The following is a 25,682-nucleotide window of genomic DNA, read 5'->3' on the forward strand; positions in this document are numbered from 1 at the left end:
CGCGCGCGCGCGCGCACGCACACATACATGCACAAACTTCCCAATTCAGTGAAAGCTTCATCTGATCTTTTCTGGACCCAAAAGTGCGTCGACAGGGAAGTGAGTCGAGGTCGCACTCGTCTTAGCCGCATCAGGAAGCGTGACAAGAAGTCAGGCTGAGACTCTGCTTCTGCTTTCACGGCGTTAAAACACTTTGAAATTCTTTATTCAGCTCAAAAACCAGAGAAATAAGCAAAGTGTAATTTCTTATTTCAAAGACGATCAGAAATGCAGGAAATGGAAAACGATGAATGGAATAAGGAGTCATGAATCATGTACATCTGAAACCATCACTCATGTGTTCCGGTGCAGTGGCGTTCTCACTGATGATGTCAGTGCTGCTGATAAAACACTAGGTCTGATTTAGCAGCAGTGCATTAACTGGACGTCTGCTGAGACGGTTTCTCCTTTTCCTATTGGCTGCTCTCTCTCCTAATGCCTAAACGCTCCTGTGAGGTCTTCCTCTCCTCCTGCCTGGCAGCTCCAGCATCAGCATCCCTCACCACTACAGATCAGTGTTACCTGCACACAGTCCACAGAGACTCCTGCCTGACCTCATCCATCAGCCTGTCCATCACTACGTTAAACCTCACCACCGTCTCTTTGTCCTCATACCTGTCCTGCACCACCCTCACATACGTCTCCGCCACTCTGACCTCCTCACGCAGTACCATCGTCACAGTGAAGCTCCTTCTCTGTACTCCTCCAGCCTCACCCTCAAACTTCACATCTCAGCATGAAGCCACACCGCTGCTCGCTGACAGCCGCCTCTCTTCAACAGCTTTTTCCCATATCTTCATCGCACGGCTCATCAACTTCATTACTTTGATCCACATGTTTGATCTGACCAACATTTCACACCGGATGCCCGGTGCTTGGAAGCAGCGCAGTGAGTACGCAGGAGATTGTTTATCTTCTGTAAACAGCCTGATGTTTCCCACACTCAGCAGCCTTCTTTCTTTGTTCAATGAGTTTTGGAACAAAGTGCATTTTTGCACAATAATGAAACTCTCGATTAATGCTCGGACTTTTTTTGATTAAACTTTTGTCATGATAAAATGTCCTAATTTCCCCATTAATCATTTAATTTAAAGAAAGTTCCCGTACTTATTTAATTGTAAAGATGAATCTGAGCCACATTTGAATACAGCTAAAGCATCCAAATAACAGATTAAAAAGTACCGTGATCACCATCTGTGACATCGTCCTCCTTTTTCTGTACTTAATGCATGTTACATAAATCCTAACGCACTGCTTGCTTCTCCAAACATCCCAATTACACCCACGGCGCGTGGGGGAGATGAAGTGTGAAGAAGATCTTCCCGGATGTGTCCTTTTAACTCTTTTACAGACGCTTCCACCTGAGAAAGACTCCGGGGAAAAGTCTCGATGCAGGGATTTTACATCCCATCTGGTCCGGGAGCGCTACAGCATCCCCCAAGAGGAGCTGCAGGAAATATTCAGGCATCTGTTTCTCCTGCAGGAAACTGACAGCTGATTAAAGTTCAAATCTAACAGCACAAACATTTACCTGATGCTGAGGACGCACGCTTCCCTCACCAACAAGCTCCTTTTTAAGGAAGCCTTTAGAAACCCACCCACACATCACGCCCTGAACAGATAAGTGCATATACCTACAAGTGTGCAGTGCCAAGTGGCCCACATACAGCTCTGCATACTCACTAATGATGAAAAAGCAGAGCGAGTGTCCAAACAACACATCAAAGCAGAAACAGGAGAACCAGCAGGAGCGAGAAGGTGTGAACGTTTTCGAGGATCAAAGAGCACCTTTGGAAAAGGACCAAGACTCCCGTCAGCTTCTTTGTCTTCTGCTGTCATGGTTTCACTGTCAGCAAAATCGGCTTTGCAACAACTCCAGCTCACTGACAGTACACCACAGCTCTGAATAATTAACGCTGTGGACTGCAGCGTGGAGGAAAATGCATTTGTTCATTGAAACTATAAAGCGTGTTTGTTTTGCCTTCAGGGAATCTGGAAGATTAAAAAGAGACGAAGCTTGAAGCTGAACGTGCACGAACGTTCCTGCAGGAGCTGAAAGTCCAGATGGACACCTTCCCCTCAAAGAGAAGCTCCTTGATGGCCAAGAGGAGGTGAGACGGTGAAACTAGCTGGCCTTGTATCACCCAGAGCTGGGAGAAGACACGGGAGTCAAAGGTGCCAGCGCCCAAAATCTAACATAAACCCTGCAGGGTGGACAGCGATGACGCGGACGCGTCAGAGCCTGGATGGATGGAGACGTCACAGCAGAGCTATTGATCTACAGCCCGTCTTCAGCCTCCGATTTGCACTTTGCAGAGGAAAATGGAGCCAGGTATCCATGGAAACTGAATAATCGCGCGGGGAAGAGGGGGGAGAAGGCGAGCTCGGGTGCCTTTATGGTTTCGCAGAGCAATAAAAACCCAAACTGAGAACCGCAACAGGAGACGGGGTGACGGCGGGATCTGTCGCAATAAGCGGCAACAATTCTGTAGAATCGAGTGTAAGCGCTGGTGGCGGCGCGGGAGCTGCGCAAGCAATAAAAACGTCTTCCAGGTGAAGCCTGATGGAGAAGCCAACACTGCAGGTGCTGTGAAAGCAATCACACCTGGGAGGATTTTATGTGGGACTCTAACCTGGTGACAGGATGATTTTCTGGAAGGATTGTGCTTCTTTTATCTCCTCGTTTAGAACTACATCAACTTATGACTTTCCTGCTGGGCTGCTCTGTTATTGCTTTAATGCCAGTGGCACAGGGGGGTGGACTGCTGCCCATTTCAGACTAAATACAAGTTGTTTTCCTTCACTGAAGCCCTGAACTTTGCTAGATATCACCGGGAAGAAGCTGCGCATCCTGTAACTTTCACTTAGGTGTTCACTTAGGAAATAGAAGGAGTTCTGCAAACTCTGCACCAGGCCTCTCAAACTCCAGTCCTCCAGGGCCGGTGTCCTGAAACTTTCAAGTGTCCGTGCTGCAATTAGTAGGTCACTAGCAAGACTCTATAGAACTTGACTGCATGCTGAGGTGGCAATGCAGCCATTTGACTCATGTCAGCAGGCAGGCACATGGAAAAGTTTCAGGACACCAGCCTTAAATTCGTGGTGATATTTTGACTTAAGATCCACTCTGTAGTCCACATGTTGTCCTGACATTCAATCTCAAATCTCACTTCATCTGGTAAACAAAAAAACGTTTCTCAGCATCTTTGGCTTTGGTTGTTTTTTATTACGAGTGCTAAAAGTTCATTTCCCATAACCTGAGATAAGCACCAGCATCATGTGCTGAGAGACGTTCCCAGCAGAAACAGTTTCTCAGTCTTATCTGTTGCTTCAGCGGCGTTTTTACAGCCACGCTGGGAGCAGCTAACGAGCTTCTTCCTCTCCTCCTTTTTCCTCTTTTTATGGCGCTGCGAACATTAAGATTACGATCTACTGTTTCAGACTACTATAAAGATAATTACTGGAGTTAGATATTTGTAGTTTTAAAGTATCACCCTGTACTGCGAGACCCTACGGCCAGGCTGACGTGCACACTGAACGACCCTGAACGATATAAAAAGATTCGCTGAGATCAACAGATTTTCACTGCATGAGGCTGAAAACAGAGAAAACTCAACTCTGATCGGGAAGGTTTTGATGTGGCCACACCCTCCTCTCCTCCTCATCCATCAAAGCTTCGCAGCTTCTACCGGCTATTCGAGTGGGAACGCTCCTCAGTGGAGTTTCATAAATCAGGGATGTGAGGATTCATATGTACATATATTAACACATATTTGCTGTAAAGCGGAGAAACGAATCATCTCACGCATGAGAAATGGGAGCAGAAAGTTGCTTTGCTTGGTTATCCAATCAAAACTTTCTACATTAATCAATTAAAATATTCATTAGAAATGAGCTCAAGAAGGCCAACAAGATAATGAAGTCATTTTAAGTTTACACGACTCGCCGCTCGGCTCTTACCAGCCATGGTGGAGATCCCCAGAGTGACTCCGATGGAAAGTTCGATTTGAGTTCCCTGGAGAATAAAAGAGAAAGAGGTGAAACGCTCATCCCGACTCAGAGTTAGCACATCGGGAAGAGCAGACAGAAGGAAATTACAGCCTTAATGCAGAGATAAGACTCTTTTTTCTTTACAGGCGACTAATTCCTGCAAAATGAGATTCAAATACTTACTGCTGCAATCATGATGGCATTATCCAGAAAGCCAAATCCAACAAAGGGGATGGCGTTGTGGAGTAAAACTGCAAATTAACAGAAGGAAAATGAAAAACGTGGAAAGCACAGAACAGATTTATTTGAATGTAACTTGGAATAATTTGCACAGTGAACAGCTTCCCTGTATCTGTGATAACGGTTTGTTTACAGGAGACCCGTTCTGCTCATTTCCACCTGCATATTTATATTAACTGGCTCTGTAAGATTATCTTTGCATCACTCAGACAAAAAAGTCCTTATGCATCTTAAACCTGGCCTCGGTGACGCCCTTCAGTTCAAGGCTTTGCGAATATCTGCTTTTTAAGGCTGCTTCCTTTAAAGAAGACTAACTGATCATCTTTGATAAGAGCAGCATCCACTGTAACAGCAGAATAGTTAATAAAGCTAATTATTGATTTTAACTTCATATTTCTATTCGAGACATTATATGTGGGAAGCATTCAAAGACAGTCCAGGGCAAAGTGTCTTAAACCTGCACTCCTTCTAATCACCAGCAGGAGGCGACTCCTCTGGCTCGCTTGATTCGTGACCTCGGTAAACATGATTTTGTGAATTTCAGTCCCAGTTTGAGTTGGACAGACGATAAAGAAGGTCTGCTTATTAGCTAAAGACATGTCGTTAGCCGTGTCCTTCGGCTCAGTCGGGAAAGCAGCCACTCTACACTCCTCCCCTCACAGGACAGGCAGACTTAATCGGTTACGTCCATCTTTTTTATACAGTATCTTTAAAATCTGTCTGATTGGCGATTCTGTGCATGCATTTTTAATGTCCCGGTGACCAATGACAGTCACTTGTGAGGACACACAAGCCGGTCCTCACAAATTTGAAGCATTTTTGAGACTCAAAATGTGGTTTTAGTGTCAGGGTCACAGTTGGGTTATGGTTAGGGTAAGCAGCATATAAATACACACGTGTGTGCGCGCGCACGTATGTGTGTGTTTGTTTTAATCTCTCACCGTATCTGATCTGGGCTGCCGTCGGCGGCGAGGGCTCCACTTCATCTGAGAACAAAAAAAAAGCAAAGAGAAAATCAGAGTTTCACTCATTAACTGCTGAGGTTTGACTTCAAGTGTCTGCAGCAGCATGGAGACGCAGCCAGAGACACGGATTCACTTCTTTAGAACTTCAACTCTAATCATGGAGCTCATCAGTGTGCGGTGCAATGATTAAACGCTCACACCACCACCCCACGTTTCATTTATGCAAATATAAACCAAAAGGAATTTAAATCGAGTTAAAACACCAAGACGAGGCCACTTTTGTGTTTATGGCTCATGCTGTGTATGCTGCGCAGTGGATTCCCACTCTGAGTTGGGTGGGTCTGTCACCAGCCACAGCAGCTGGTCATTTACTTGCATTGCAGGACTAACACAGGGACAGGTGTCCACTCACAGCACGTTCACAATGACTAAGCTAACGCTGATGCCTGTGGACGGTGAGAGGAAAGCTGGAGTCCTCGGAGAAAACCAACGGAGGCAACAACGCTAACCACCGAGCCACGAGAAGGAAATCCTGTTTCCAAATAACGTTCTTTTCCCCCCAAACTTGATATTGTTTCTGCTGCTCTCTAACAGCCACAAACTCCGGTATCAAAGGGCTTCAAATATGAAAATAATGCATAAAAACCACAGTTAACTTCCAGCAGATTCACTGAAACTCTGCGAGAGCGGCTTTCTGACGTCCATCCACAGACTGGCTAATCTCACGTGTTGGTTTGGTCCATCATCTCACCTTAATTGGTGCGAGGAGCAGCAGACTGGCTGGTGTGTGGAGCGCCCTCGAGAGACGCTGAGATAACTCGACAGAAGTGTGCCACTGGAGCAGACCGCACTCTCGGCCAGAGTCCAATTACAGGAGCGGGTCGATTACTGCGACGCATCAATTTCCCGACCTCTGCCTGTGCGTCTGTATGCTCCTCACACACTAGCTTCACCAAGTTTTCCTCCTGTTCTTAGAGCAGACAGTTTTCTCTGTGCACCCTCGGCTCTGAGGGACTGTGAGGCAAGAAGCCTCAGGTTAGACTCGTTTCCCCAAAAATAATTGTTTAATAAGTTTATATGCTTAAATGTGTGCAGCCTCACACAAACAATGATTCGCAGCCTCCTCCTCAGACTGAGGCAGCATTAATGTATCGCTGGTATCACAGATACAGGTTCTCTCTGCTGCTGTCATAAGACAAGCAGACGAAGAGAAGTAATAAGAACAATATTTTATTTCTGTCAGCCCGAAACAATCAGCTGAGGGAAAGAAAATGAAGATTATTTCCTTCATTTTCTGTATCTCGTTTTAAAGCCACACACAGAACATGATCAGAAAGCACAAACAATAAAAGATCATGGACACGAACATGAGTGAAAACAACAGAACTGGGAGCTGTGGATAACCTTCTTTAGTTTGATTTAGTAAACTGGATGGAAACTTAAATGTTGCTCCATGTTCAGTTTTAACTGGGAGGGCAGTGAAATGTTCAAGACCGATGATCAATATTTGATTTGGATATGCAGGAAACCAGTGCCAGCAACTGGGCTGATGGGATCCACATCCCTGATCTTAGAAACATCCTGTAGCTGCTTGGTTTAGCTAAAGAGGAGAAAATAGAATAAAAGAAACCCTGAGCCCTCCTCATTCAACCTAACATCCAATTACCACAAACCTCCAGCCTTTGTATTTGACTCTGAACAACTTCTCACGAGGAAAAAGAAAAAACATTCATACTGCAAGAAACAGAAATCCTTCAGCTGAGGAAACCAGCGTCTACAAATTAAAGCTTCTCCGAAGGATCCAACGCTTCCTTCTGCTTCCTCACTGAAAGCTCAATAAGCCAAAGTTGCCAAGCAACAAAATCCCGTTCCAGTCAGCGAGGCCAGGCCTTAGCAACAACATTCATCCAGGAAGTAACTCGGCTGAAGGGTGTGAAGGAATGTAACAGGTACAAAATGTCACTCTTCACTCATCTTTAACACAACAGGATGCCTCTGAAGTGTAAGGAGAGCCTCTCACACATCAGCACTGACAGCTTCCACTACAACAGCAGCAGTCCATCCCTCGCAGGCATGGAAAGCACTACTGGCTTTATTTTGGAGGCGTAATATTAAAAAGGAACGACAGGTGAGAGGCTGAGACGTAAATGTGTGATCCTGCCAATCAAGCGAACTGACCGATGCTCATTAAAATTCAAGCAAATGACCAGAAAACCAACTGAACTCTGAGATATTTGAGAATTCTGCAGTGTTTCCCACCAACTGAACGGCTTTTTGTGCTGTCAGCATATGTGAGTTTGCTGGGACGTACTTGTGTCCAAGTGGCATGAATATCATCAGATGGTGAGCTCGAGGCGCTGCGTAGATGCCCGAGTACCTGCCAAGTTTCATCTGACCATATGGACTCATCAGCAGGGCATTACGATTAAGGGTGTGCATGACCGGATAACTACATGTTTTAATGTTGCAGCCTTTGCTAGAAACACTAAAACACCGTAAAAAGATGCAACAATGCTACGACCACCAGCACTGGTCTGCAGTACTTTGATATAAAGACTGACGTCAGCTCGGTCAGAATAAACTGGAATATCACCAAATCAGTCGAGGTGACGTGTGACCACCTTCTGCACAGAGGAGTGGACGCGAGCATGGAAGAAGTACTGCCGCTCAGGTCAGTGCTCAGTTTCAGTCAAATAGACTTTTTTTTGTGTGTTAGACGTTGAAACAAAAACAAATGAGTTACAATACACCAGCTACACACTGGCCTTTTAGGCAGACTTCAAAGAAAACAAGAATGAATGTTGGATCATGAGGTCTGCAACCGTATAGTTCTGTTATACTCTGTTGTGGTGTGCAGAAAAGAAATTAATTATTCCACTTACAGGTTTTTCCTCTGGAAATATTTACATTTGTACTTTGTGACAAATAACTGAGGTTGAGTATTTCTGGGAACAAGTCTGCAAAAATCCCAAACTTCACCCGATTAAATTCAGTCAACCTCACGATCGAGAGCATGTTCTCTGCGCGTGCAGACAGACTGGGATCGCTGGAATCACTCGTTCAGGGTCCCATTCTGACCAGTTACACTGTGCACTTCAGACCTCAAACTGGTGCAGACAGCAAACATCGACTTCTGGTTTAATTGGACCCAAGTTTCCTGTGGAGGAACATCTCTGGAGAGGCCCGTCTGGCTGCAGCGGAGACGTTTTCAGTTCACAGCTTTCAGGCCTGAAGGCAGCACGTCAGGCGAAGAGTGCGAGCGCGTATTTATATATTTGTGGGGACCACAAATTGGAAGTTTACTATACTTGTGGGGACCAAAATCCTGGTTCCCACAAGTCTGAAGGCATTTTTGAGAGCTATGGTTATGTTAGGTATTCATTTTTCATGGTTAGGGTTAGGGGCTGCCCCCACAAGATATGAATACCTGATGTGCGTGTGTGTGCGTGGGATATCCACTGAATGTCAATGAGAGGATCTGGTGGAGCTGCAGGTTCAATCCGATGTGATTTATTCAGATAATGTTCTGATTATACTCGCACGCAGGGCCGCCTCGCTCTTCACACAATCACTGGAGTTTTCATTATGCAAACATCTCAGGAGCTTGTGTCTCACAATTTATTGTATTCATCGAGAGTGTCACACTTCATTAGTAATTCATAGAGTGAGTATTTACACTTTTACTTTTAAAGAAGTCCATGCAAAGAGAAAAGAGAAAGAAATGATAATAAACTGTGTGTACTTCAGCAGCATTATGAACTGCAGATTTTGTGCTCTGGCAGCAATAATTTCCCCTGACAGATGATACACTTAAAAAAAGATCAAACCTGACCTTAAGCCTAATTATTATAAAGCACTAATTGATCTCTAAAGTTAACCAAAACTAAATAAAAGCTTTGAGCAGGTCCAGCCAGTGAGACCTTTAATCTTAGAGCTGATCAATGAACCTATAACAGATGAATCTGAGGAGCACGGCGGTACAGTCTGCTGTGAAAAGCTGGGCCTTCATTAAACACACTTTGATCTCAGCAGCTTTCAACACTTCTTTAATCAGAGAGGCCAGCGCTCAGTTTTAGTGTCTCAGAGGGCGATACCTCCAGTTTCATCAAACTGGGAGGGTGAAGGCCACACGTGTGTGCACCGTGTTTAATCTCTGTCAACAGATGTGCGACATAAATATGTAGGATCACAACATCTTTGGTTCCCGTTTGCAGTTCAGGTAATACTGCTGAGTTTGTGCAGGCTTGGACTGGATGCAGAGAAACAGACCACGAGAAGGACAGAAGGAAATACTGCATTTATTAAAACGCAATCTGAAAACCATCAGTAATGTGTTTACATTCATAAACAATGGAGGGCACACAGAACACCATCTGCTGTGTGGAGATGCCCTGGCTACACTGAAAGCTGGCAGCTGAGCTGCCCACAGAGGCTAACCACAGGAACACACTGGGAAACCTGGGAACACGCTGGGAACACGCTGGGAACACACTGGTCGTCTGTGACGACTCGACTCCGATGCAGTTTTGTTAAAAATCAGCAGAAGTGTTTGAGAATGCTGCTGACTTCCTGCCCTCTTCCTCAGCTGAGTGCAGCTTTGCTCTGGAGCCATTTCAAACGACGTGGAGCAGAGAGCAGCTTCTGAGTGCAATTTGATGGTATTGTAAGCCAAAGCGACTCGAGCAGAGTCTCGAGCGGCTGAGATTAGATCCAGAGCCCACATCAGAAGCAGAGCGTGACAGAGCATTGCTGAGGTGGCCGATAAAGCTGCAGGTAAGTCTGCAGACTAGTTGGGATTTTGCATTCATGCAGAGTGTAGGTGTCAAAGGAAAATCCAAGTTAGAGATAAAATGGACTGTTACTTACATTAAGCACCGTTTTTCACAATAAAAGTAACAATACAGGAACAAAGCGTTTGCTCTGACACTTGGAAACTCACAGGTTTGAATTTGTGGAACTAAAACGTTCCTGAAAAGCAGCACGACTCTGAACTCATCATTAATGTTTCTCAATGCAGAAATATTAAAGATTAAAACAACAGAAACAAACCAAAGATGAAACGTTTCCTCTGACCTGAAATACTCTGTGTGAAAACAGCTTCAGGGTCTTTTACATTAGAGCTGACGGAACCTTTGCTGTTCTCCTCTTGAACCAAACTTTACATTCCTCCCAGCAGCAAGCATCTAAGAACTAACCTCTATTTTCCCAGCCTTCAAATCATTTTGCCTCCTGGCGTGTGGGGAGGACCGCAGCCTCGTGCAGCCGCTGTACTGGTGACTTTGTGTCTTTCTTTTTTAGGCCACAAAGAGCGAACAACTCATTTTCACTCTTTTTCATTTTGACTTCCTTGCGCCTGCAGTGTGAGTACAAACACTGCGACTCCTGGGAAAACGTCCAGAAATAGGTCTGCCTGATGCAAGCGAAAAATTAATATCACTGTACAATCTGCCAATAGCTGCAGATTTGGAGTCAGATGAGTAAACGCTGAAGAGTTCAGCTCTCGAGTGTTTCTGCTGCAGGGTATCTCATAAAGCTGCTAATGACAGCAGTGTGAGTGGAACACAGTTCATGTGTCAGTGTGTGATTAAATCAAACATAAGCTGACTGTGTGTGTTTGTCTGCGTATACATAATTAGACTTCAGCAGATGCAGCATCATCTGTCTGCTGTCACACTGCTGATTAACAGCGTGGAAATGCTTCCTGCGACACGCCTGACAAACACACAGCCGACGCCGCAGACACAAGTAAATATAAAGAATCACCACAGATGACATCGTTTCACAGGCACAGCTGGACTCAGAGAGGGATTTATGTACCAAAGTGCATTTACCCACATTAATCTATTGCTGTGGCAGATAATGCACTTGTGCACTCCACTTATCAACAGTGTGCAGCTCTGAAGGTACAGAGCTAAATCCACCCAAAAGTGGAAATCAGGATATTTATTCATGCATTTGCATTTTTGAGCATCTTTTGTGCTCCTTCAAAAACTTCAACCTTGAACACTTTCAGTGAAATGTTTCCACTGGCACAGTGAAAATAAGACAAATGCTTACTCTCATATTCTCTGTGAGATGAAATCCTCAGGATTGGCTCCAAAATCAAACAGATTGTTCTTCTAACATTTTCTTTCTCCCAGAAACTTTTATACTGGGAACACTGGCAGCATTGGAGTTCACCCACAGGAGGTCAGAGCGCTGCACAAGCCAACAAAAAACTAAAACCTTGGCTTTGTGCAAGAGCACAGTCATGCTGAAAGGTAAAGGACAAACGCAAAGAGCCGACGGCCTCGAGTCTTTTTCCTGCTCTGGTGACCTGCTGTAAGCTGCAGGGCCACGCATTTGTGCAGCAGGTGGAGAAGCTGCTCACGTCGGGCTAAGCCAATCTCACCGAGGGTGCAGGACAAGGACAGCCACCAGGAGCTCTGTCCAACACGCTGAAGAGGAGCAGCAAACAGAAATCTGCTGCTCGGTTTTCTCATCTGCTCCACGCTATTTGTCAAATACGGGGCGATTGTGGCTCAAGAGTTGGGAGTTCGTCTTGTAATCGGAAGGTTTCCGGTTCGAGCCCCGGCTCGGACAGTGTCCTTGGGCAAGACACCCGTTACCTACTGGTGGTGGTCAGAGGGCCCGGTGGCGCCAGTGTCCGGCAGCCTCGCCTCTGTCAGTGCGCCTGCGGACCTGCAGCTCTCACACATCCTTCTTGGCTTTGTGGCGTGAGCCGACCTCCGCTGCCAGAGGCCGGCACAATAAGCTGGTGCATCTCTGCTGTGTAAGCGAAGGACCGGAGGCGTACACTCAGCAGTGAAGCAGTTTCCTTCAGTTTTCTCTACTTTGGAAATAAAACAGTCTCCAGGCAGAGCTCTGTTGTGAACTTCCCCTCTTACAGCTGACACGGCTTTGAAACAACATGCAGATGTCCACAGGTATAAAGTTACATTCAAGAGGTTTTACATTAAACTTCAAAGAGAAGCTGCTACACTTAAGATTCAATACAACCACTAAGTGTGCATTTTATAGGGCTGCAACGATACACAAAATTCATGGTTCAGTTCGATACTTTGGTGTCACGGTTCGATATTTTTTCGATACAAAAAATGTTCATGCCTTTTTAATTTGTCATTCATTAAAGTTATAAATATATATTTTAACTCAAAAGTACAGTTTTTAAATGTAATGTTGCTGAAACAACAAAGTAATAAAAATAAATGTATCTGATTGAGGAATCCCTCATCTTTGGAAAAGAGAGTTTATTACAGAGAAATGGCTCTTTCAAAATAAAAGCTCTACTATACGCTTCTTCTGGGCTATATTCTCAGCAGCATATTATTGTCTGCTTCCACTTGTCTTTGCACTAGGATGATGTCGGAGTAAATGTGCAGTCATATTCGTTGTGTTCCCACTAGAGCTGTCAGCGTTAATCTGAAATGACGTTAACGCCACAACACGGCAAATCTCTGTTAACGAGCTAACTGCGCTAACACACTAGCTCCCACCCATGTAACTGAGCATTGTGTGGCACATCCAACATACTGTTTTACTTTAGTCCATGACTCGCTTACCTTCAGGGTCATACGTCACATGAAAACCAAAATAATTCCAAAGGCCAGATCTGAATGAGGGTGGGGGAGGTTCAATTTGCCATGTTGCAAGGAGAGCTTAACTTCTGTCTCGCTAACTTGCCCTGCACTCAGTGAATCTGCGTTCGACTACTCCGCCTAGGCTGCACTGTCGAGTGCAGATCCACTGAGCGCTCCACACAGACAGCATCGTCAGAAGGAAAGTTGATAAAATAAATTAAAAATGTTGTATTGTTCGATACATATGTGTACCGAACCAAAAGCACTGTATCGAACGGTTCAATATCGATACGAGTATCGTTGCACCCCTAGTATTTTAGGCTCCTGCAAACACCCCGTCCACTATAATTACTACAATCACAGAATATGAAAGAGCAAAATAAGCATTGATTAAGTGACATGAAAAGCTGGTGTGTATCCAGACGCTTAATGACCAGTGATAATGAAGTCTGATGTGCGTGTGGTTTAATGATTTCACTCAGCTCAGCGGTTCTCCTGCAGACTGTTATCATTAATCTCATTTATGTGAGAGTCATCAGTTTTCTTTCTTTGTTCCATTTCAAAGCTGCCACACAGTTTTTCTAATAATAAAACAGAATAATCACATAATCTGGAGCTCTGCCCGTCCTTGAGGATTTTTAATTCATCTTTATTTTACTTTATTTACTGCTTTCTGTTTGCAGCTGACTGGGTCTCTTCACAGCTCTCAGCCTTCCTTCGTTCTGCATTTCTCCGCCCTGCTGTTCTTCTTCTCTCGCGCTGTTTGTGTAATTGTCAGCTTTGTCAGAGGAGACGATTCATCTCAATCTCCCTGCGTGACGCGCCACTTTGGGCTCAGCTGAAAGCGATATGATGTGGGCCTGGCAGGCGGGCCGCTGATATAAGGAGGCAGCTCGAGTTTTTAAGCGAGGGCCTAATGTATGTGCCACTCAACAGCACCTCAAACCACTTCTTCAACAGAGTGTTCATCGGCCTCGAATCTCAGAGGAAATGACACGCTACACCCTCACGTCCACAGAGAGGCTGACAAGTTCCCGAGGAGTGCTGGCACCCTGCAGGGCGCGATCGAGTGGATGAGCACGTGGACATGTGCACACAGCGCTGTCTGTCATACTAGTGCTGTCAAAACATTTATTTCCTCAAAAGAAACCATCAACACAGAAATGAACCATCAGAATATCATCAATTATTCATCTTTGTTTATAAGTTCTATAATAAAATTCTGGAAGTTTGTTGATGGCCTTTGCCAGCAGTAAGGATTTGGTGCTATCATACATTATGTATGTTGAATGGAGAATAAAATATAAATATAAGTAGAAGAAGAAGAAGAAAATCTTAAAATGTGTTTAGACCTGGTGGCTGTGACTGATGGCTCCTTCTAGTTTCATTTTTTTAAGCCAATATGTAATCAGAGCTGCCTCCATCCAGCACTAAGCTGATGTCTGAAGTGAGGGAGCATTGATATTGTGCATTAATAAGCAGAATTTGTAGGCAAACAAACAAGAAATCCCCCCCATGTTCGCTGCAGCGACACTCCACGTGTCCTAATCCCACTAATTAACTCCCTGAAGATTTGCACTTCTTGAATTCACTGCAGGTGTCACCGGTGGGAAATGTGCTCAAACCTGGAGAAAAGAAAGCCTTAGACGCATTAGCCTCTAAAAAGACTTCTCTGAGATCAGGGGATATTTTACTAGCAGTTTAGCACAGCTAGTATGGTAATATATATGTTTATATAAAAGCTGCATCAAAATCTGTATCAGCAACACGGGTGGGCAATATAGGCTCAAAATTATGTCATGATATGTTGAGCAAATTTAAGACAGAGGTTCCTGAAGTAGCTCGCGCTCTCATGCACGTCTGGGTTTGTCTGGTTGCTTAAGGAAGAAACCACACGGCTACTTAAAAGCAGTTTGGTGTTGTATGATTTTGTTCATCTGGACAAATTATTTGATAAAAAAGACCGAAATGCACAGCAGACCCCGAGTGTGACCCATTCATTGCCTGGCCTACGTGCTGGTTCGCTGTATGTGTCGCAAACTCAGTGCACAGAGACAAATTATAAACTGAAGCGTATGGAGGTCACGTCAATCCATCAGGCAGGTTCACTGAGCAGCACCATAAACAGAGCGCTCTGCTCTGCATTCATGTGAAGGAAACGTCTGTCACACTTTTCAGTCTGACCCCCGAGTGCGCTCTGAATGAGGAAAATGCAAAATACTGAAAAGTTCCCCTCATAATTCTTTCAGTCTTTGTTCAGACAAACCTGATGGTGGCTTCTTCTTTCTTTTTTTTTTTTACTAACGAAGTTTCAATTAGTCAAACTTTAAATATATTTTTGTTTATGAAATGGGAAAAATAACAGGAAAATTCTGACTTTTCAGAATCAGAATCAGAATCAGAATGGGGTTTATTGCCAGATGTTGAGGTTTACAACATTAGGAAATTGCTGCGGTGCTTCAGTGCAAACAATAAGAATTAAAGTGCTATGTAGAAAGAAAGATATGTGCATGAGATATACATGAGATATATACATGAGAATAAGAATTATGAGTGCTACGTAGAAAGATATATACATGAGTGCAGGTGGTGATCAATGCCAAACATGGAATGGTGCAGTGAACACAGCGTAGGGTCATGTGTTAGTGGCGGGGACAGTCATGTGGTTATTGTTCATGTGTCCAACAGCAGAGGGGAAGAAACTGTTCTTATGGCGAGAGGTTCTGGTGCGAATGGACCGGAGCCTCCTGCCTGAGGGGAGCAGGTCAAACAGACTGTGTCCAGGGTGAGAAGGGTCAGCTGAGATCCGAGCTGCACGCCGCAGTGTCCTGGAGGTGTACAGGTCCTGCAGAGATGGGAGTTTGCAGCCAATCACCTTCTCAGCAGAGCGCACAACACGCTGCAGTCTCTGTTTGTCCCTGATAGTGGCTCCAGCGTACCACACGGTGATGGAGGAGGTGAGGATGGACTCGATGATTGCAGTGTAGAACTGCATCATCGTCCGTGTTGGCAGGTTGAATTTCTTCAGCTGCCTCAGGAAGTACATCCTCTGCTGGGCTTTCTTGATGACGGAGGCGATGGTGGGCTCCCACTTCAGGTCCTGGGTGATGGTGGTACCCAGGAAGCGGAATGAGTCCACAGAGGTGATGGGGGTGTCAGTCAGGATGATGGGGGGGAGTGGGGCTGTGTGCTTCCTGAAGTCCACAATAATCTCCACTGTCTTCTGGGCATTTTTGCTAAATAGAAAATCTTTATGCAGACCGATCGTGCTCGTGTGTGGGCAGAGGACCAACAGGTGAAGTAAAAGTAATGTTCTGGCTCCTCAAGGGTCGCCCGAGATATTATGTGGTGTTAAATAGGTTCATACAGTATTTGTTTTGGGGGGGCATTTTACACTGTCTGTTTTATTTTGACATCCTACCGGAAGCGGGGCATCTCACTACTTCCTGTCTAACGGTAGAAGGATAATTATCTACTCCTGTGCCTGCCTATGCTGTGTCCTAAGCCAAAAACGTCTGTAAGTTGGCAGTAATGTTGTATTTTTACAAGTGTGTGTTTGGTGCCAACTGTCGTGAGTTACTTGCGACTGTTTATACAAGTGAGTTCACCTAAAGATGTGCTTTATCAGACATTAGCCTAGACGCTAATTAGCCGTTAGCTAACATTAGCCTGTTTAGTTTTGCTTTACTTTGTATGATAAGGAAATACAGCCTGATGTTTATAGGTCATAGCATTTTCTAATTGTAAAAAAATGTTTACATATGTCAGCTTACACATGAGATTTTGTGTCTTGTTTTTCATTCATTCTTTCATAAAATCCATGCCATGCATCCAATTTGAAATAAAATACCAGAACGAAACAACGGTGTGGTTTTTCTTTGTGAGATGATGGTTATCCACAACGCCTAGTTAAGTGCGAGGTCATGAGTAATGTTACTGAAGATGACTACATAAGTGCCATTTGTTTTTTCCCCCGGTGTAGAGAATAACACAATATGAAGTGCGATTTTCACTCTGGACTGAAACACAGGACAGAGAGAAGACTCCAGAACTAACTTGTGGTTCGTTCACGCCACAGTGAAGCATCCTTCGCCTCAAGTTTATTTATTTGCTCTGACAGCCAGCACGAGGAGTACAGCAGATAACTGTTCTCGCCTCTCACCCAGTGTTTATTTTTATCATTTTGCAAAAAGTCTAAACATTGTCAGCGCTATGAAAGTGAGGAAAAGCAGCAGCAGTGGCATGTACTTACATTTATGTGATGCACATAGACTATGGTATTATTATGTACTATAATGTGTAACAGTACTGTTATATGCAATACAAAAGCTTCTCCAATAAATGCTCAAAACTCTGCTGCTGGTGGCAGAGAAGCCCCTCTGTTTGCATTCAGTTAGTTTAATTAAGCGTGCAAACACCTTTGTTTCCTCTTCAAAGGATTTGCAACTTTGGATATTTGCTAATTCCTAAAGCTAAACCTGGGTTTGGATTCTTTTAAACACCCTAGCCTCCAGGCTCTGTGCAGTACACACTCACAAAGCTGTGGCTTTAAATCAATATCCCCAAACAGCAGCGTGTGTTGTTCTGGAAGAAGCACATCACAGTGACACTTGCTGCCAATGCACAACAACAGTCCAACACTGATCTGTCCTCCCACTGCCGATGCACAAACATCTGCATCATCTGAGCCGCAGAGTGCTGACCTTAGGACACATTTTACTCCTTTAAATCCTCATGTTTACTCCTGGTGGTTTCAGGTATCATGACAAATGGCCTGTTATAGGTCACTGATCTATCAGACTGCTACCTCACCTTGTTTTATAAAGTACACAAAAAAGCTTAAAGCTAACGGTAGCTTCTAGCAGGGTGAGTTAGAAGAAAATAAAAGAATGCATCGTCTCTACCTTTAGGACTCGCAGTGCTAAAATGAGCTCCTAACAGAGAACTTATCTGCGGTCACTGCCAGTAAAGTTGCACCAGTATTTTAAACAGCTACAGCAGTGAGCCGCCATTAAAGAGGATGGTGATGTTGAAGAAGCTGGTAGGATGTTCAATCACCTCATTAATAACACAAATAAATATTTTAATAACATCCAGTAGGGCTGCACGATTTTGCATAAAATGAGAATCACGATTTTTTGGCTTAGAATTGAGATCACGATTCTCTTTTCCAGTATAAATATTTATTGCACTTATTAACTGCATAAAAACAACAAATGTCTCACGTTTTGTTGTTGCCGCAAAATGTTGTACTGCTTGAAATTCCGTCTCCACCGTTGCTCGACGCTGCGTGTTTAGAGCAGGTAGTGCAACAATAGAAAAACAGTTGGGGGACGGCACTGTGAAGCGTTTGTCTAGGGTGTTGACCATTTTCCTAAATCCCTCGTTTTGCACAGTGTTGATGGAGCCATATCTTTGGTCAGGTGATAAGTGATAGCCTCCATAATTTCTTTGTGCCTGCGGGAGTTCGACGGGTATAGGGAAGCGCTGTATAAGGTTCCCGTTATTGATGTTTGGGTGGTTGACCGGGATGGATGTTCTCCTGTCACTTTCTCGTCATCCCTGACGTGCTCTCCGTTGTTTTTTCCTGCTAATTTTAGCATCACACGGCACAGCTTCTGTATCACGTGGTATAAGGCTCCGCCCTTGTCATTTGTTGAGCAGGAAGAGTGAGCGCTTGTTTTCATGCAGATTACGTCCCGGATCAAAATGCGGTACAATCGTCGTCGTCTTTTTTTTTTTTTTTTTTTTTTATAAATCGTTGTCATTTGGAAATGAGATCGCACATAAGTATGAATCGAGATCGCGATTTTCTAACGATTAATCGTGCAGCCCTAACATCCAGTAACACTGTCTACAAAACTCTACTGTTAGACTACTATCACCTTTAAAATGCAGTTATGGATCAGTCTTTTAGATTAATAATCAGCAATGAAGTTAATGTTCACAGTGTGTGAGTGAGTGGAAGTTCCACAATCCCACACCATCTCTGCGGCCAAAAATGTACGAGCAGAAATCCAACATGTGAATAAAGCTTTGTTTTTGCTCATCAAAACAGTTTAGAAAATATTAAAAAAAAAACTTCAGCTGCCTCTATCGCCCAGCAATCTCTCAAGAACGGTGACATCATCCAGAAGTAATGCGGTCAATCGTCCTTATTGGTTTCATCTCATTTCTTTACAGAGAGTTGCTCTCAGCATCGTTCTCAAGGGAAAGTCTGAGGAGTTAAAAAAAAAAAAAAAAAAAAAAAAGCTCCTGCCAGCAGGATAAGAAGCCACATCCGTACAGCTCCTGCTGTTTTCATCTACACGGGAGGATCGTTTCAATGGACAGCAGCCACACTGTGAAAACCACCATCATCTACTTCAAACCCACATGAGCAGCAGAGTCACACTGTAATGCATTTTAATTGGACTCAGTGGATCATCCAGTTCAGCTGTGGCACACAGTTATACACAGATACTGCAGATACAGATGTTCCTTTAATGTTAGAACTGTGAAACACTTCAAATAGAATCGTTGTGGTGCTTCGTGTTAGTCCACTGTAGCAACAATGTAACCAAAGAACTACACCAATACCAACTATAAGACACCAGTTTATGCACTTTGTTGTGGTTGTCGATAAGCCCTTTCATGGGCAGTAAGCCAAGAATCATCTTTATGAAAAATAAAGTAACAGCTGAACTATCTGAACAATGAGCAAGCACAAAACTTTAACATCACAGTTTTCCTGCACATTAAAATTTTCTGTACTCAAATGAAAATCACAAGCGCTGTGATAAAATATTTAACGGTTTTCTTTACGTGGAGCTTAATTATGTTTGGTGTTAACATGTAAACCAATCATGGTTACACATGTGGCCTGTTTTTAAACCTTTATTTAACCAGAAAGCGAAACTGCTCAGATTAAGAATCTCTCGTTACAGTCGCTTGGTTCAAAACAGAAACGGTGAACTTGGTTCTCAGCTGTCGGGACAAACTGGAGACAAACTGTCCAGTAACAGAAAAGGATTCAGCCTCCAGACAGAAGGGTTTGAACCCTGGACAGTAACTGTGAGGCAACACTGAGCCAGGGAAAACCCTGGACGTGATACACGGGATGCCAAATGCTCCTCGTATGCAAAGCCCAAAATCCACCAATAACCATATTAGAGCTGAAATATCAGTGCATCCATCCTGGAAATGAATTATACAAAGCAAGTTATTTTAGCTTTTCCCCCCATATTTTGAAGAGCATGATGTCATTCACAGTCAATATACGAGTGGACACCTGACTTTCATTGTCAAAGTCCAAGTCACAGTCTAGTTGCGTCTCTTGCCTCACTGCTGCTCCACTGTGCTGGACCGCTGCTGTCCTCCTCTGCCGTGAGCTGGAGTTGCTCTCCAACCATCACCTGTAGCAGATGCAGGTTCTGCTTCATGTCCTGCAGAGCAGAACAATAACCAGCAGCAGCAGAGAATGATCGGCCACGCAGCTGATCATAGCACTCTGTTGTTCAACGGCCCTTTGCAGAAGAACAGCATAAACCGTCTGGATCAGCATGCCTCCTTTTGAGCAGCCGCTCACCATTACGGGAAAACAAATCTATGAGTGACGCTGCTTCCCACGCTTTGAAGAGCAGGTGAAATGTAATGACTTAGTCTCATCCTCGGTACTGCACAAAACAGCTCAATATTTTCCTCATTTTAAAATACCACGAGTCAGTCGGGTTCAAAGTGGGCTTTTTAAATGTGGCTTTAAAAGAAATCTTGCTGCGAGTGATAATTTCCATCAGTAACGGAGAGTTTAATTACAGCTTAGCAGCAGCAGCACATCCACATTGCTAATTTATGCCTCGTTATTCATGGTTTCCTAACAGCTTCGTTTTTATGTTAAACTAAAGTAATGAAAAGTGTGAAAACACGTCTTTGCATGTATCATATTATATGTGACTTGTGTCACATAACAGCACTCCAAGCCCACATTTCTATCAGACTGGTACCACATGATGTCCTCAGAAAGCATCAGTATCTAATTTAGTTCACCAAAAACAAACTGAGTTACAAGAGCATCATTAGTCACAATCTGTTGCTGCTTGAAAATCTCTAAATGTCCTTATTAAGTGTGACGACATATTTAATGGTGCAAATTGAGTTTGCAGCATAACTTCAATGTATTTCTTTGGCTCCTGGATGGGAACTGCTACTGGCTGCCAGTCCGACGTTATTGCACATGTCACTGTTTGTTTTGGAGCGACCGAGTGGTCAGAGAGTCTGCTACACAATAATAGTCCCAGTGGGATGTATGCAATTCCACAACTCACAACAACTCACTGCTTTCAGCTCGAGGCTTCAGGACCCAAGGCTGTCGAAAAATGACCTCTGGTTCAGCTGGACTGCTTTTTCGATGGATTTGGAGGAAACTATCTCCGTGCGGTTGTTTTGGTCCGAAGCAGACTGTGATTACACAGTCAGTCATTACAACCACACCTAATGAACCAGAGGTCAACACTAAACAAACTAAACAGGCCGACAGTGTGGAAACACCCGTAGTAATGTAGCAGTAACGTTACCTTTACGCATCCAAGGATCCTGAAGATTCAAGTTTGGCATTTACATAACTGAGATCATCATTTTAGGTTTAGGTACTCAATGTTCCTTTTCCCCCCTCTCGAGTGGGTTCCTCATCACTAGTTGTTACAGTTTAAACTGCAGTCGGTGTTTACATGGCTTCAACTTTGCATCTTTGAGGCCTGTCTGTGTTGTAGCTTCCTGAAACAGCAGAGCGAGCTCGTGGTTTGTAGCCTTGCAGACGGAGGGTTAGTGCACCAGGTCTCGTCCAGTTCGGATGGTGGTCCGTGCCTCTGGGACTTATGTCGTTGGGCTGCAGTGTACACCACAGGTTGGCTGCACCTGAATATGAGTCTTTGTTGGCTTGGAAAAACAAGGACTTCACCCAATGTGGGAAAACACACACTAGCACTAACTGATGGATATAAAGTGCAAGGATTTACGATAATAGCAGGAGCCCATGATGCCACAGCACAACATGAAATACAGATGTGAATCTACCCTGGTTTATGACAACTCAAAACCTTTGTGACAAGCCAACAATCTGCAAACCATCAGATTACACTCACAGCGCGCCTCCTGCATTAACAGGGTTCCCTATAAGAAGATGTAATGTGTTAACAAGCCTGGAGACGAGCTCAGAGAAAATCTTTCAGAGTTTCTCGCTGTTCCTCGATGGCATTTAGCTCATTAGCTGGGAAAGTAATGGGCACGGGGGGACGGGTGGGGGTCTGAGCTGCAGACAGTTGCTTATTAGAAGACGTTCGGGGCCAAACCGGCCGTCTAATTAATATGGAAGATGGTGCAGAAGAAAGAGGTGCTGCTTCGGTGCCCGACTACACCATCACACTGAAAAACACACGCTAGCCAGTCATCTGAAACCTGACATACTTTTACTAACTTACTTTTACTGCAACTTTTTTCCATTTGTTGTAAGAAACTCAGAACACTTTCATATTTAAGGCTTTTCTGGTAGAAACAGTGGGAAGAGCAACAATAACAGGATTGCCTGCTTCTACTTTTACAACTGAAAAGAAAGCACCGCACTTAAAAAGAAGTTCAATAGCAGTTTAAGCATCAAGTAAGTCTATGAAGAAAGGAGCTTCTACGAAGCTGAACTGTGGTGATCCTTCTAATTCTGAAAGGAGATTAACTGTTTGGGTCAAACTCTCCCAAGAGGCACTCAAAGCGCTCTGCTGCGAGGCTGACATTCACTCATCTAATGGGACAAAAAGACATTTAAATAGTGACCTTTAAAACTTTCTGGGTGCTTAAAAAAAGAAAAAAATAGTTAAAGAATTAGAACTCACGTCCACTCCCCCTACACGAATCCGACCAGTACTTGTGTGTAAATACCAGTCCAGTATAGAAATAATGGTTTATACGTTATTGAACATGAAATGATATGAAACTCTAAGCAGCAGCTGAACAGACGACGGGGGAGTCAGGCAGAGCTTCCACAGCAAACCAGCTTTTGAAATAAATTCATAAACATTAATATTAATATACTACCCATAACAAGCAGCTCTGTATAAACTGCATGTATCACTCACAACTAACACGGGGGGGGATTAAATGTAATTTACTATTAATGCTGAGCTGTTGGTGACGAGATGGCGAGACAGGAAGACAGAGACACACCAGAGCGTTCGCTTCACCTTTACAGCCTATTTCAGTGAGAACTCACCACACAACCCTGTTCACCAGAGTTCATGGTGCTGTTCTCTTCTTCTTTTGTTTTTAACAAACATTTCGAGCTAGAATGAGCTAACCTACAATAATCTGCAGTTAGTGGACAGAAATGGACTCCAATCAGATCCTGTTATTCAACCTAAAGCAAGCGACCACTTATCAGTGTTCAGTCAGTATATTAGTGTACCCTGTATGAATGTTGGCTCCTATGATTGTTTCTATTCTGTTAAAAAAATCCTCATAAAAGAAAACTTCAGTAATTCTGAGGAATAACTTCCTGGTTAAATACACCCAAACATCAGTAATGCAGTAGCTCATCCAGCCCACAGTCCTGGCTGTGGCGCATCTTTACGTAATATGAAAGTGTCATATCGCACTGCCGTTGCTATAGTAACTCCACTTGTTTACGTTTCCTGGTGCACAACAACGAAACAAAGCCAACCATGTCTGAGAGCGAGAGCTGCGCATCAGCCTCTGATGTTACTTCAACAAACACAGAACACTGTGAAGGTGGAAGCAACAAAGTGGCAAAAACACATCTGCGAACACAACGAGGCAACGAAGGAGGAGGTGACAAAACCAAACTGCACTATTTGGGCTCCGTGTGACAGAAAAAGCAAACAGTGGGTGGAAATCAGTGACGTGTGGTGGGAAAAACAGCACGTGAGAATATTGTACTGATCTAAAAGATATTTAAGGTTAAGTTACCTATTGTTAGACTGTTGCTTACATTTCCCACCCAGCTGCTGCTGTACTTGCATGTACTGGATATACTGCACTACAACGCTGCTGCTGGCACTGTGTTTCAATAGATTCACATTTGGAGTTCGGTAGTGTGTCATCAGTGACAACAGCTGATTTTTAAAAACAGGAACACATCATTCATTCACTAACACTCAAAATGCTGCTGCCTGTAAGCAAGTTTTGTATTTTTTTCCTATATCATCATAAATAATCTTCATCGTAAAGTTCCTAAAACACTGATATAATTCTGAGGCTGAACTCGCCCACCCCTCCTTAGTCCATTACAGTTCACAGGTTATAAAACTGTAATGTGTGAAGTTTTCTTCTCATTGGTCGGCTGCAGAGGGTTAAAGTCCACTGTGTGCAAGTTTGACTAAAATCGAACCAACACTGGAGGAGGAATCATTCTCATCAGCTGTAGACAGACTGTGTCACGGCCTCATTGGTCCTAATTTATTAAGCCTGTCATTTCATTAATGAGTCACTGGGTTGCTGCATCCTGTGGTTATTTATAGTCCCACTAGTTCCTCCTTTGTGTTACATGCCCTCAAACATGGAGTGAAGCTGAGAGCAGACAGCTTAAGATAAATAATATCAACCAAGCTGATGGTAACACGTAAGGTTCCTCTAAATTTAATAAAATCCTCCCTGAACTGAACCATCGTCCTTGCAGCTTCTACCCCGTATAAAGTTTCTCTGACTGAAGATGATGAGTGAAAGTGAACGAGTCAGAGTGAGAGAGGAGCCAAAGCATTGCTGAAAGAGAGAAGCTGTGCAGTGTGCGATACCTCCATCCACCCATCCACCTTTAAATCAGGGGTGGGGGAACTCCAGGCCTCGAGGCCCGGTGCCCTGCAGGTCTTAGATGTGTCCTAATCCAACACAGCTGATTTAAATGGCTAAATTACCTCCTCAACATGAGGCCTGGTAACAAACTAATCATTTGATTCATGTATGTTGACTCAGGGTGAGATCTAAAACCTGCAGGACCCCGGCTCTTGGACCTGGAGTTCCCCATCCCTGCTTTAGATACTGACAGTCAGACCAGATCACATCCAGACTGGTGCAGCCCAAAGAGCAAGAGGAGTTTAAAATTGCTCAGCAGAAACCCTCAAATTAACGCCCACACATTTGTTAACTTCTCATGCTGCTGTTCAGCGTTTCTGTAATAGGAAACCTGTTGACATCAGTGAGAGATTTTTAGCTAACAAATATTGTCTGGCAATTTTTCGAAGCTCTCCACACCCGTGCAACGCGGGAAGAAGACACACGCCTGCATAAAACACCTGATACAGCAGTCTCTCTCTCCTAAATCGAAAAAAATCACGTTCAGTGGTGGGCAAATAAAAACGAACAGTCAGAAAAAGAAATCAGTTTCCTGAAAAAGGAAATCAGCGCATCATCCCACACAGCAGCCTCGGTGCACACGACTAACGAGCAACGTGCTGCACAACAAAGTGACGGGGAGCTGGTCTGAAGCCGTCGCCGTTTCCTTTAATGTCTTCTCAGTAGAGCAGGGCGATATGACCAAAAATATTTATCACGATATACATATGAAAATTTGCGATAACGATATAACTGACGATATAACTGACACTAGACAAAATACTTTACAACTCCACAACTTTATTAGTGCAAAAACAAAACAGCAATGTATTTTCACTTAAACAAGCAGCTGTTTATGTGCATTAAAGTTATATAAACATGTAACAGTGCAAATTCCTCGCTGACAGTTTAACCAAAAGGCATTTCCAGTGGAAACTGGCCGACATATCCTCAGCATAACCACAAAACTTAAAAAGAGGTCATACACACACAAGGTAACATTATGTTGAAGCACAGTACGTATCACTCCGCGAGGAAAGACAAACCAGTTCCACACCAC

General features: G+C 43.9%; 1 protein-coding gene across 1 annotated transcript in view; it reads right to left on the reverse strand.

Moving 5' to 3' along the window:
- Window positions 1–25,682, reverse strand: part of tmem65 (transmembrane protein 65) — a 38,712-nt gene that overhangs the window by 7,945 nt on the left and 5,085 nt on the right. The window contains exons 2-4 of the mRNA XM_005944793.3: window positions 5,208–5,252; window positions 4,210–4,277; window positions 3,997–4,051 (exon numbers count right to left, since the gene is read on the reverse strand). Of these exons, the coding sequence (XP_005944855.1) occupies window positions 3,997–4,051; window positions 4,210–4,277; window positions 5,208–5,252 (168 nt within the window). The remainder of the gene's footprint in view (window positions 1–3,996; window positions 4,052–4,209; window positions 4,278–5,207; window positions 5,253–25,682) is intronic.

The sequence above is a fragment of the Haplochromis burtoni genome, unplaced genomic scaffold (genome assembly GCF_018398535.1).
Source record: "Haplochromis burtoni strain Fernald_Lab_line unplaced genomic scaffold, NCSU_Asbu1 Contig_402, whole genome shotgun sequence".
NCBI classification, from domain to species: Eukaryota; Metazoa; Chordata; class Actinopteri; order Cichliformes; family Cichlidae; genus Haplochromis; species Haplochromis burtoni.